This window comes from Cucurbita moschata, unplaced genomic scaffold (assembly GCF_002738365.1).
Source record: "Cucurbita moschata cultivar Rifu unplaced genomic scaffold, Cmos_1.0 Cmo_Scf00002, whole genome shotgun sequence".
In the NCBI taxonomy this organism is placed as follows: domain Eukaryota; kingdom Viridiplantae; phylum Streptophyta; class Magnoliopsida; order Cucurbitales; family Cucurbitaceae; genus Cucurbita; species Cucurbita moschata.
Genome location: NW_019268518.1, coordinates 6,753,091 through 6,765,625, shown reverse-complemented (window position 1 = coordinate 6,765,625; position 12,535 = coordinate 6,753,091). Strand labels below are relative to the sequence as shown.

At 36.6% G+C, this 12,535-nt stretch overlaps 3 protein-coding genes and 1 long non-coding RNA gene across 5 annotated transcripts in view; 1 reads left to right on the top strand and 3 right to left on the bottom strand.

Annotated features, from left to right (window-relative positions):
- Window positions 1-450, bottom strand: part of LOC111459563 (6-phosphogluconate dehydrogenase, decarboxylating 3-like) — a 3,129-nt gene extending 2,679 nt beyond the window's left edge. The window contains exon 1 of the mRNA XM_023102539.1: window positions 95-450. The gene's annotated coding sequence lies outside the window, so the exon portion shown is untranslated. The remainder of the gene's footprint in view (window positions 1-94) is intronic.
- Window positions 299-7,661, top strand: LOC111459575. 2 transcript variants are annotated; one of them, XR_002713315.1, is made up of 4 exons: window positions 299-390; window positions 522-566; window positions 707-819; window positions 7,256-7,661. It is a non-coding gene; the product is annotated as an uncharacterized LOC111459575 (long non-coding RNA). The 2 variants fall into 2 exon arrangements; XR_002713314.1 differs by lacking the exon at window positions 7,256-7,661 and adding an exon at window positions 5,184-5,902.
- On the bottom strand, window positions 2,835-4,601 carry LOC111459568 (basic leucine zipper 43-like). Its single transcript, XM_023102551.1, has one exon. The coding sequence runs from the start codon at window positions 3,532-3,534 to the stop codon at window positions 2,995-2,997; it is 540 nt and encodes a 179-aa protein (XP_022958319.1). The 5' UTR covers window positions 3,535-4,601; the 3' UTR covers window positions 2,835-2,994.
- Window positions 7,662-10,170: 2,509 nt separating the features above from the next.
- Window positions 10,171-11,829, bottom strand: LOC111430034. Its single transcript, XM_023066155.1, has one exon. It carries the CDS (start codon window positions 11,768-11,770, stop codon window positions 10,475-10,477), a length of 1,296 nt encoding a protein of 431 aa, XP_022921923.1. The 5' UTR covers window positions 11,771-11,829; the 3' UTR covers window positions 10,171-10,474.
- Between the last annotated feature and the right edge of the window lie 706 nt (window positions 11,830-12,535).

The following is a 12,535-nucleotide window of genomic DNA, read 5'->3' as shown; positions in this document are numbered from 1 at the left end:
GGGGGGGGGGGGGGGGGGGGGGGGGGCATTTCAGCAAACACATAGCGGGCACAATGAAGATGGCAGTTCAATGAAAACCCAGAAGAAATCAAACCTGAAAATTTTCTCTGGATCGGGAAAGAAAGAGGCAAATCCGAAGAAAATAGAGATCTGGGGTTGTGAAAGAGGCGATCAAATGAAATGGGTGTTCAAGAGAATTGAAGATATCACCACAGGTCCATATGAACTCGCTATATAGACCTTTTTCCGGTCAAAATTGGAGACTCTCCAATGGAGAAATTGACCCATAAAATAAGAAAAATGAAAAACAAAAAGCAGCCTTCGCCAGAGCAGAGGCATTGGTAGGTGGACAATATTTGAACAGAAAATTATCAGTTTTTGCGAAGTTAGGTGAGCCTTTCGCCATGGATTTGGATTCACATAGTTTGAACTTGAGTAGCAATATAGATTTGATTTACAATAAATGATCAGATTCGTTTATAACTTCTTAACCTAAATCATTATGTATTTTCTTTTTCTAGATACAAAGAAGCCAAAATGGAGTGCCTCTAGAAATGTCAAATAAGGTGACTGTTTTTCTTATACTTTTACATTTAAATTGAATATTAGATCTAAACGAATATAGTTTTAACTATAAATCATGAAAATTATATACTTTTTAAAGTAAATAATAATAATAATAACACTATTTTTTTTTTATATGAAGGCGGGGAGGAGGGGCGTCAAAAGTTGATTCATTTCCGTGCGGAGATGGTGGCGAGCAAGCATCATCAAAATCCCATTTGATCAATTTCCCACCTCTAATCTGCGCATTTTCAGGTATGAATCTCCCTCTCTGGTCAATGTCTTGGAAAAGCATTTAGATCTCCATGTTGTTTTTGGAACGATTCTTGAAAGAAAGCTTGTTCTGACATTGGGTGTTCGTCGGATTTTGAAATCTCTCTCTTTCAGATTCCTTTTCCGACTCTTTTCTCATATTTTTTCTTCTCAACCCAATAGATTAATCGAAGAATGTTTGTTGTTGTTGTTGTTGTTGTTGTTGTTTATGAATTCTCTGCTTTGAAGTTACGTGCCAAGTCTTTTTAGGGCTGGAGTTTAAGGATCGATGTGGGTGTTAGAACTCTTTTGATTCAATGCACTTTTATGAAGTTATGCATTCATTTGTGGTGTTCATTGCAAGTTCTTGATCGCCTTAGGTAAGTCACAAGCTAGTTCTTAGTACTGAAACTATAAATTAGTGGATTAGCGTAAATGGAGCAAGTAATTTCTCCTTTGAAGGTAGAAATTGTAGGGGTAGACATACATTCTAAACTTGTGATTTTGGAGTCACTTATCATAACAAAGAAAAAATAAATGGGCTATGTCCCATCACATTGATAGATTATAAATCGAGCAATGCCAATCAAACAAATAAACAAATTATATCGCACATTATTCATCTTGACAAGAAATTGTCTATATGATAAGATATGTATCACAAGCAAAGGGCTACAGTTCAGTTGGTAGAGCACCCCGTTTACATGCGCCAATGTTTTTCGGAGAAGTATATGTAATGAAGAAAATGGCATGACTGCTAGTCTGTTGAGTTCTTGCTCAGACCGTGAACCACTGAATACTTCGGTCTCCTCTTGTCTTGGGTTAGCCCAAATAGTCCCACTTTACTAGCTCAAATAGTCCCACATAAATAGTGCAGAAGATTCTGAAAAAAATCTTCTCTAGGAAGGAAATGGGCTTATCTCCTCAATCTGTTTGTGCTCAGATCTTTGGAGCACAACTAGAATTGGCTGGTTTTCCTTTTATTTTGTCCGCTGTTATCGAATCTACGTGTTCCTATAACATCTGAGTTTATAGGATTAACAGTTGTACAATATCAGAATTCAGCACTGATTTATATTTTTGGAAAATGGCAGAAGATGTTGAAGAATGTGTAGGAAAGAAACAAAAGGTGAAAAGGTTCTGTTGTATGAAAAATCATAGAAGGAAAAGAGAGGTCGTTTATCAAGGGTCAACAGAGGAGTACTCTGGGTCCTATGTAGATGTTTTTGACACTTATTTCTCTGGTCTATTCACAAACATGAAAGCTTTCAAAAAGCTGTTAGCGCTAGCAGTGCTCAAAATTTCATTGGATATCTTTCTGTTCAGTTTATTTTTTAAGGGAAATCTTATTACAAGTTATAATCGATACCATCTACCACCACTTATTTCTCCATCACGTCCAAATCATCCAACCCGTTCTGCTGATTGCTTTCCTTGTTCAGTACACTCAACATCATGACTACTACTTTCTTCACGGCACAATATGAACCTTAATCACAGTTGGTTATTTCTGTTGTAAGTCGACCGCTATTTTTTCTTATTGTTTCATAGAGAGTTACAGTTGAGGGAGAAAGACTAACTAAATCTAAATACCCTAGATACTAGGTAATTCTAATCTAAATAATAACCTCTAGATACAAATAGATCTGCAAGGAGCTCAACGAAGAGATAAGGTAGTTGCAAAAAGCTTTGGAAAATCCATTTCAAGAGGAAGCGAATAGGACAAAACCATGCCATTAACCCTACTAAATCCCCTTAGTATCATTAAACACTCTTCTCACCAGCCACACCACTCAAATAAGATACCAAATTGTGGTGAGCCAAAGAACCGTTGTTTGTCCTGTATTTGTTATTTGCATATCATAAATAGTTTCTCATTAGTTTTTAGAACTATATTTGAAATAGGATTATGAGGTATCTCTCAATGTATTTCCGTATGGAGCAAGTTTAGAAGTACTAAGCTGTCTTTGATACCAAAAGTAAAAATCATAATTAAGCATTAATTAACGAAAATGCTCAAACAGAAGTTGTAGCAGTTCTTCTTCACGTGCATGAAGCTACAGGCTTAATGGAGGAAAAGACTGGAGACAGAAGAACCATAAATGGAGAACGGAAATGGAAAAAATTTCCTCCTCACCCTGGCTTATCTATACAACCTATTATAAGACCGGTGCAGTCTCAGCTCTCAGATGGCGTGTTGGGGGTAATGTCTTCAATTTCTCTGAAGTTGGGGTAAGGACTATTGACCTGTAGTTCTGTGAGCATTTGACGGAGTTTGGAAGTCTGCTCCTTGAGTTGAGCATTTTCTTGAACAACCTTGTCATGGCAGTCTGAAACTTGGTTCAGCTTATCGATAAGCTGATGATTCTCATTCCGAAGCCAAACTACTTGAGACCATAACTCATCCAGATGCTTCTGCTTGCGCATACGTGACCGGCGTGCAGACTCTCTATTGGATATCATCCTTCTCTGCTTCCTCTCATTAATGAGGCTTTGTTGTTGCTCATCTGCTTCATCAGAAGTTGAATAGCTACTCAAGCATGGATGCCGATTAAAATCTTGAATTTGAGTAGTTCCTTGGAAATTATGTAAGGGATTTGAGAATTGGTTAAGTTGCACCATAGGTAGGTTGTTCTGAGCCATGGGAAAATTATTGGCATATGCGGATAAATTGGAGGGGATGAGATATTGGAGACCTGTGACTTCACCAGGCTGCATTTTTCAGGGATTGTTGAAAGCTTGCTTGGGTATTGGAAGGGAAGAAGCCTATGTTTAAGGAGAGTGGGAAGCTTGGTGGTGAAGGTGCTTTATAGCACGTAAAGGGTTCCAATGGCCCACTTTCAGGAACATGGAGTGATTTTGAGAAAGTTTCTCAGAGCTTGAATCTCTGGAATACCATGCAGACCATGTCTATATCCTATTATGGCACAGCTGCTTTTTTTTTCATGTCACGAGAACGTCCAGGTACTCTACTATATCCGTGTATCTTCCTTCTCGTTATGGGTACTCCATATATGTATGTGTTTGTGATATAAGCATGATTCAATACATGAGAATTGATTGTGTTTGCGATAATAATTTTGATAGCATGTCTTGCTTACATCAGAGAAAGCAACATATTGTGTGAAGTATAATTATTATTATGGTAGAATGATTAGGAAAAGAAGCGCGGTACATTAAAGTATGTCGAGAAGTTGATATGAAATGAAAAAAGAAAGAATAAATCTCTTGTAGACAATTCAATCTAGTGATGTAAGCAAAGGGAAGATGGACAAGGCAAGCAAAGCCCTTTTTCACATCCCTATTCAGGAGCTAGTATTTTTGGTCCACTTGCTCCCTGAATCTCATAGCTGAGATTGAGCCAATCATAGCACTAAAGAGAGGTTATAGGTAGGTCTTTTTCTTCTTGGTGCTGAATCGTAAAGGTTTGGAGTAAAACAATGCTCTTAATATGATTTTACCATCTTATCCTTTTGGGATAAAACTGTAGGAATGAAAATTGATCCTGATGCCATCTCTTACCTGATACTGTTCCCCCTTCATGTGCATTTTGGTTGTATTTTGTGCAATTTGATCCAATCATTTATACTTATCCTAGAAATTTCAGAGCAAGAAATAAAGATAATGGCCACAATTTTAAATGCATACTAAACCTTCTCCCACCTTCCCACAAAAAGATAGAAAAGGAGAAAGAAAAGGAGGGAGGATATCACTACAAAGGCAGAAGTAGCTGAAAAAACTTCAATTTTCAAGGCACTAACTATCATATTATATTAAGTTTTTAAAAGATAGATAAGCAGAGGCTTATTTATTGTGTCTATGAAAAGGACTAGATTTGAAAACACTGCTGAGAGAAACAGAGTGCTCAAGTATTTATTGTGTCTCAGATTACTCAAACAATTAGAAAAAGGCCAATATTTTCTAACCACTGCTCTCGTGGCCTAATGTATATTTGTTTAGCACAATGAAAACTACTGCGACCTCAACATGAGGACAAAATTTTAAAGTTGAGGTGAAAGGAGGCACTTTTCTGTAATTAATATCTTTGGCTTCTTTATCCATAGAGAGGCTATACATTCATGCTCTTTGATTGTATGAAAGTAGTAAATATTGCATTGTCTTCTCAAAATATATAGGAAATTTTACATGATATATGAATTCCCAAAGTTGATAGAGATCTAGACACTAAGGTAACCTCAATGTCGTCCCTCATCATAATAGTCCTAGTCGATTAAACTTTGTCACATGAAAGTTGTCGACACCCCGGGACTGCTTTGTATAAATCTTTTATGATGATATTGTTGACTTGATGATTTTTGAAAAATAAGATTTTTACTCATAAACTCTAACCGTAGTTCATCACTTAGTCTTGTTGTTTCAATCGTTGTCAAGTTTTGTGGTCCGAGCAAGGGACGCTAGACGCCAGAGTTGCTCGATGTCGAGCTGCCAAAAAATTAATGGCCAACCATGTATGATTGCTTCAATCAAGCATGTTATTTTTAAAATCTGGTCAAATCTGAGCTTGTTGGTGGAACTGGGGTCGCATTTTTTTAGCTGCTAAAGGCATAGAGAGTAGCTGAGGTCCTAACCACACTCACTCAGCAAGGTAAAAAGTTGCTTTCAGAGTGGAAAAGCTTGTCTGATTTGTGTAAGGAATAGCTACACTCGCAAGTAATTGTGTACTTGCTTTGAAAGTTAGTCTTCCACTTAATAAAGAGATTTTCTCTGAATCATGTAATACCACAATCTTTACTGGAGAAAAGAGAACTTAAAAAAAAATTCTGCTTCCCCACATCTTGAGGCTCTTGTCTGATTGAGTGGACTGCTTAGTCAACATTGTCATTACAAAGATTTTGACCATGATCTTTCTTTCTGTCTCTTTCTCTCTCCTTCACTCACTTGTGAGTGTCCTGAGATCTGTGTAGGACGTTGATAGATATGTAGGGAAGTACAGATTTCAGTATGTTTTCTTGTCCAATTGTATCAGAAACTTCACTGCTGGTTTGTCATTTTTGCAATTGTACTTGTAGTGTACATCATGTGGATATTTATATACGATGTTGTCCTATGGAGTGGTACTCAATAATTTTATCATGTCCTTTGCCCTTTAAACGAATTCGTAAACTTTGGTACAACTTTAAAGTAAAGGAAAGAAGTCAACGTAAATATAGTTCACTTAGTTAAGACATAAATCATCGACTAGGAAGTTAGAGGTTCGAGTCACCACCCCAATTAAGGGTGAACTCGAGAAGACTTTGGAAGATGAAAAATGTCCTTTGTTGACGGTGTCCGATTAGATATTTGACTTATGGCTTTAATCAACTTGAGATAAGTCAATCTACACATCAAATATACACTCAACTTATAACTTAAGATAAACCTAACACCCCAACACAACCTTATAATGTTACGAAATCTAAAAAACTCACAATCTGACCTAACTAAACGATTCAACCCATCAGGAGCTTTTTAATCTCACTAAAAGCTAACATCAAGTAAATATACATAAAACTTATTTATCAACCTTCCTTTTCTTCTTTTCCCCTGTACTCTTTGAAACTTTAAGAACCAATTGTGTTTGGAATAATATATATTTTCTGAAAAGTACTTGGACTGATGCATTATATACAAAGTGAAAAGAAACTGATTGGGAAATAAAATTATGTTAAGAAAGATGATGGAGTAAGCAAAGGAAGTAGGGAAAAAAAAGAAAGCCAAACAAATAGAAAGATAAAGACAATAGAGAGAGGGAGAGGGTGATGATAGGTGACAATTTGTGGGACAAAGTGCGCGTGGGTTAGTGCCACCACCCTCTACATCTTGCCCTCCTATTGCTCATCTTGTCAATTCAAGCTTTCTTTTTTGAAAAGAATTCTATAGAGAAAGAGAGAGCCAAAAAATATTGGTATATCAAAATGGGTAACTTTTCATTGCACCCCATTAAAGCAACCTCAATGTATGTATTTGTTGAATGGCATTTGGTGATGTTCTTTCTCTTTCTCTCTCTCAATACAAATTCTTGTGGTGGGTGTCCTTTTAAGTATAGGATAGAGTCCAAAATGTACATTATTGCAGCTTTGTTGGCTAGTATAATTTGATGATTAATTTAGATAGAAAGAGAGAGGAAAATGCCCAAATCATCTTTATTGTGGCTGTCTTATTTAGATGCTTGTTGGCTTTCTATTCCTTCAAATTGACCCAATAGTGTTCATCTTACAAATCACCAATTTTCTTTGCTTTTTTCCTCTTTCACAAACCATCTTTAACCATTTCTTTTTCAACTCATTCCCTCTCATATACTTTAGTGAGGAAAAAGAATACAAGAGGATGATTTGTTGTTGGAAAATTCAACAAGGTGAATGAACATTTGAGCGTGTTCTTGAAGAATTTTCCTCTAATTATAATCATTTATTGACCTGTAGTAGTTTTTGTGTTACAGAAGTTTCCTCTATTGAACGCTGTTCTTTTGGGGCACAAATGGGTGGTCTTAAATGAGTTCAGGGTGGCTGTGTGCCTTTTTAAAAGGGTGGATGATTGGGTCTCGAAAATGCTGTGGCTTGAAAGGAAAAGGTTTTATGGAGATGTGCTACTCGCACTCTACTGTACAATCTTTGGAAAGAAAAGAATCAATCAGTCATCAAAGATAAAGCAGTCTTCTTTTTGGCTTTCATGGTTTACAAACCACACAAATTCTTCTGTAGTTATAGGCTTTTTGATGATTATTAACGATAGGAAGACTCGTGTTTTAGTTCTTTGAGTATGATTCTCTCTACTTGACTCATATGTTGTTCTTATGTTGTTCTTCGATTCTTCGATGAATATACATCTTTTGTGCCAAAATTTTGTGAAACATGTCTCGATTTTGTTCTTTAAGCATTAGAATTTCTCTTTTGTGCCCATCGTTTTCTTGCTTCAATTATGCACACTAATGGATTAACTCATTGATGTAATAAATTACGAACTTTTATGTGATTTTTCCATATTAGAATGTGCAATGAATGTACGTGCTTTTAATTCATGATGTTGAGAAGTGCATTTAAAGGAGTGGTAGAGCATTTTTTTTTTTAATTCGGATTAAGACAATCACTTAGGACATTTCTTTTGCTCACCAAAACTTGGATTAAGATCCTAATCCACTACCGATTTTGAGGATAACTACAATAACACTTGGGTAACTTTTGACATGATAGCTACCACTTCATCTTCTTGCCCAGGTTTCTTATGGAGTTTTAGAGGTTCATTCCACATATCTTTACGATCTATTTGAACCTCAAGTGAAAAATAATGGTATAAATTTCGAGTTTATTAACATTTAACATTGGTTTTTTTTTATGGGTTTGCTTCTTAAACTTGTCGAGGTTCATCCTTATGAGAGTTCTACGTTCATTTAAACACAAGTTCTCGATTTTTCTTATTGAGTTCTTAAGAGATATGATTTCGTTTGATTTTCTGAAGTTTTATTGATGTCATGATTCCTAGATCCAAGAAAATCTTTACAATATCTTAAGCTATTGAAGTTTTGTGAAGGGCCCATCGATACCTACGCCCATATGTAATACTCTAAAAGAGGTAGGATCATTTCAGTCTATAAATAACACTCATCGAGAGGGATCATGCAATAGTGTAGCATTATTGCATTAATTCTCACTTTCACATATTTTGGTTTTGCTTGATTTGCATATGCGGATTTGGCATTAAAGTTGGTTTTGTAGACGCCCTCTTATGTAAGTTAAACATATCAAGTCTCCGTCGTCTAATTAGACAACCACATTTATTAAAAGCACTATACTTCTGATTTACTGAGTTTTGCTAGCTTTCTCCCATTCTCCCATTTAATAGTCCAAACCTAATTCAAGTTTGCATCTCGTCTGCAAATCAACGAGGAAAAACGCTTCTATCGACATATAACCATGATGAGAATTTACAAGAATCACAAAAGATAGAAGGTTGGAGAGAATTTCATCCAACCATTTCCAAATTAGAATGATTTAAAGTAGTACACCAATAATAAGATCAATATGTGTTGATGAAAATGGGTGGAATTGCACCCAACACATCTTCATGGGTATCAATATCATATAAAGATCAAGAAAATTTTCCAGGTTGAGACAAGTAATAACAAAAACATATTTTGAACAGTGTTGGCAATCAGACCCTTTGTTGAATCAATCTCAATGTATTAACCATAGGTAAAAGATATGATTGATGGGTGAAATAAAAAAATTTCATTCCAATAATGGTATGTTCCAAGAACCTGAAAAGAAAATGCAATCTAGGATGTGAAAAAACATGGATGAAATCAAAATCTACTCCTCAGAAACCTGAAATTTACAAAGAAATTAGCCACAGCAAACAACCTCATAACCAATACGGATAAAACTAACTGGGTTTCATATGTTTCACGATCTCAAACCTGGAAAGAATACCGCCAACCAACTCCAATCGCAGAGTTCCCAACAACACACCAAGAAATAAACCAGGGTGAAATTGCAGAATTGTGTGTAGTCAAAGTTCCAATGTTTTCAACTTCATTTTTAAATCAATATGAGAAAGATAATCTTCCATCAATCACACATGCACAGCTTAAGTAGAATCCAGATTGCAAGTATGAGGATAAATGATTGAAGTGGTTATTAGAACCCTGCTATTTCACCCTCGGTTTCATGTCGTAGTCTTATATGGTGCACTGGCGTTGTAGCAGCAGCAAACACCATATGGACCATGAAGAAAATGCAAACGAACCAAACAAAGAGGAAAGAAGTCCAAAACGCAACAGGAGGCAATTTAAGAGCAATGCCTGCAAACTGATGATTTGCTACTTATTCATTGTTCACCTCACAAAGCTGATTTATCAAGTAAGCTCAAACTACATTGTATCTTTTGAGAGAAAAGCTTTGTTTCTGGTTAAACAATTAAATAAATAAACTTCACCCTTTTACGCACAAATATATGACAATAAGAATTCTATTTTCAAAGCTCCTTCTTGAATCTTCTGCCCAAGGCCACCGAGATTCAACTAATAGAACTACTAACACCATCATAAAATTTCATATAAGCATTTCTAAGAAAATTTGAATGGAACAATAAGATTACACACAACTAAATGCAACAATAGCTAGCACCACAATTTAGGAGTCTATGACTATGGAAGGTTGTTTGAAAGAAAAAAAAAATATATATATATATTCTTCTTTAGTTTTTTTTTTTTTTTTTTCAAACAACCTTCCATAGTCATAAAAAATCCCCACAATTCATGAAAGATCAAAGTGCCTTCAGGTTCCCATTTTTACAGGTTTACCAACAGATACTCAAGCATATAAACATATTAATTTAATATACTTCACAACTACACAATTCAAAGCCCAGAACTTGTAGTAGTAATATTATCATTAGTATGTCCTGTCTTAAGCATTACAAATCCTAAACTGAATTCAACAAGGTAAAAGACAATATAATTTCCCACTACTATTGGTGACTAAAACTTACCAAGCATTGAATCACAATGGATACCTGAGATAATTAGAGTGTATCAACAGCAATGCTGATAATGTTAAAAACAAGTACTTACCACAAAACCTTTACAAAATGCAAAATCGTAAGCAACATTCTTCATCTAAAAGAGGCTATTCACAGGTTGCACTTCACAGACTGCCTAACCTTAAGCTATTAGTTCAAAATTGTACCTGACCTGCAAGTCCGTTTGCTGGCCACCACTGGCCCTCTGACTCTTCCTACGCTCATAATCTGGATCGTCGGTGGGCAACTCATACCGACAAACAGGACATGTGTTTCGGATATTCAGCCATGGCAGAATGCAATCATCATGGTAATAGTGGCAGCAAGGAAGCTTCCTCACCTTCTCCTCCATTGAAAATTTATCCTTACAAACAGCACAAATAACCACTTCCTCTGTCAGTATATTCTCTGTTTTTAACTCAACCAGAGGAAGATTCTCCATAGCACTCTTAGCTGCTGGAGGACAACCCTTCAAAGCGTTCTCATTTTCAACGAATTGTCCAAAAAGGGTATCATATTCTGCTGCATACATGTAATCATCCTGGTCGGCTACGTACGCCTCAGCATCATTATCCCGTTCCCAATTCGTGTTGCTCCCAATGTCGTCCATTACCAATAAAATTTCCCATCGGCCCGCCTCTTCTCCTGATTCTTCATCATTGGAAAAACCAGATGCAATGGTCAATTCCTCGGCTCCCTCCACCACTACGCTCGAAATTTCCCTTTCGTCCACCCGTTCCTCAACCTCCTCCCATTCAAAATCCTCGTACGAATTCCTCTGCTGAAAACAAAAGCTGAAGTTATCTGAGAGAGGATTCGGACTTTCAACCCAATTAACATCATTTTCGCCATCATCCCCTGTCACAAATTGCAGAGCACCGATAATTCCATTTTCATAATCCGAGTCCGAATCTACATCAACAACCCGAAGGTCACTGTTAATCGAATCCGCAACTTGCATGCTCACATCCACCTCCGAAACCCGGCTATCAGATTCCACAGCAAACGTCGACCACAGCTCCTCAGTATAGTTAGATTCAATGTCACCGCTATCTTCAAACCCCGAAATGCCCAAGTCGTTTGCAGAATGCGTAAATGGGTCCGGCCCAGAATCCAGATCATGATCGTGATTGCTGAGAGCGAGTAAATGATCGGTGAAGCGATGATTCTCAAAAAGATCAGTCACCAAGCAACTGACATCGCGTTCGGAGTCGGAATCCGTGTCGGAGAACCAATCGGTCTCAAAACGGAGGGAATCGTCGGGAGGAGCGACGATGGAGGGGACGGTGGCAAAAGGGTTGAAATCCATGGGGTTGGGGAATTCGTCGCGGCGGAAGGATGTGATCGACGGCACCGGAGAAGGAGAATCGGAGCGGGGTTGATCAGGAAGAGGCATGTTAGGTTGAAGATGAAGTTTAGGAATAGAGAAAAAAGCCATAGAAATATGTTGGGGGAAATAACATTTGGGGATATTTCGACGAAATTCAGGTTTTTTATATGCCGTTCTTCTTCATTCTCAATAAACTAATTTTCAGATATTTATTTCTTTCTTTCTTTCTTTTTTTTTTTTTTTTTAATTTTAAATATATTATTTTAATTTAATGAACAAGAGATACTAAAACCTTGCACTTAGCATTCATTTTAGTTTAAGTGTTCTAATTAATATCATTAATTTTTTGGGTTTACTCAATTTAGGCATAGGTAGGTTGCAATCCTCTCTCTTGGTTTAAATTTTAAAACAAATTCTTCAATTCTTTATTTATTTTTTTAATTCTGTGAAGCCAAATTATAAAAAAATGACAAATTTAACCCTACATTGTGTATCCTACGTCTATTTCTAACGAGTGTCTAATAGACCATAAACCATTGAACTTTTAAATTTACGTTAAATACATCTTTAATGTATTTTGAAGTAGCTTTGTCTACGAACAAGGAAGCTATAAGTAATGCAACTATGAATCTCATAGAGAGTTCGACCCTAGCTTAGGATGAACGCTAGTGACATGCTTAACACATGCAAGTCGGACGGGAAGTGGTATTTCCCGTGGCAAATGGGTGAGTAACGCGTAAGAACATGCTTTTGGGAGGGGAACAACAGCTGGAAATTGCTGCTAATACCCCGTATCCTGAGGAGCAAAAGGAGGAATCCACCCGAGGAGGGGTTCGCATTTGATTAGCTAGTTGGTGAGACAATAGCTTACTA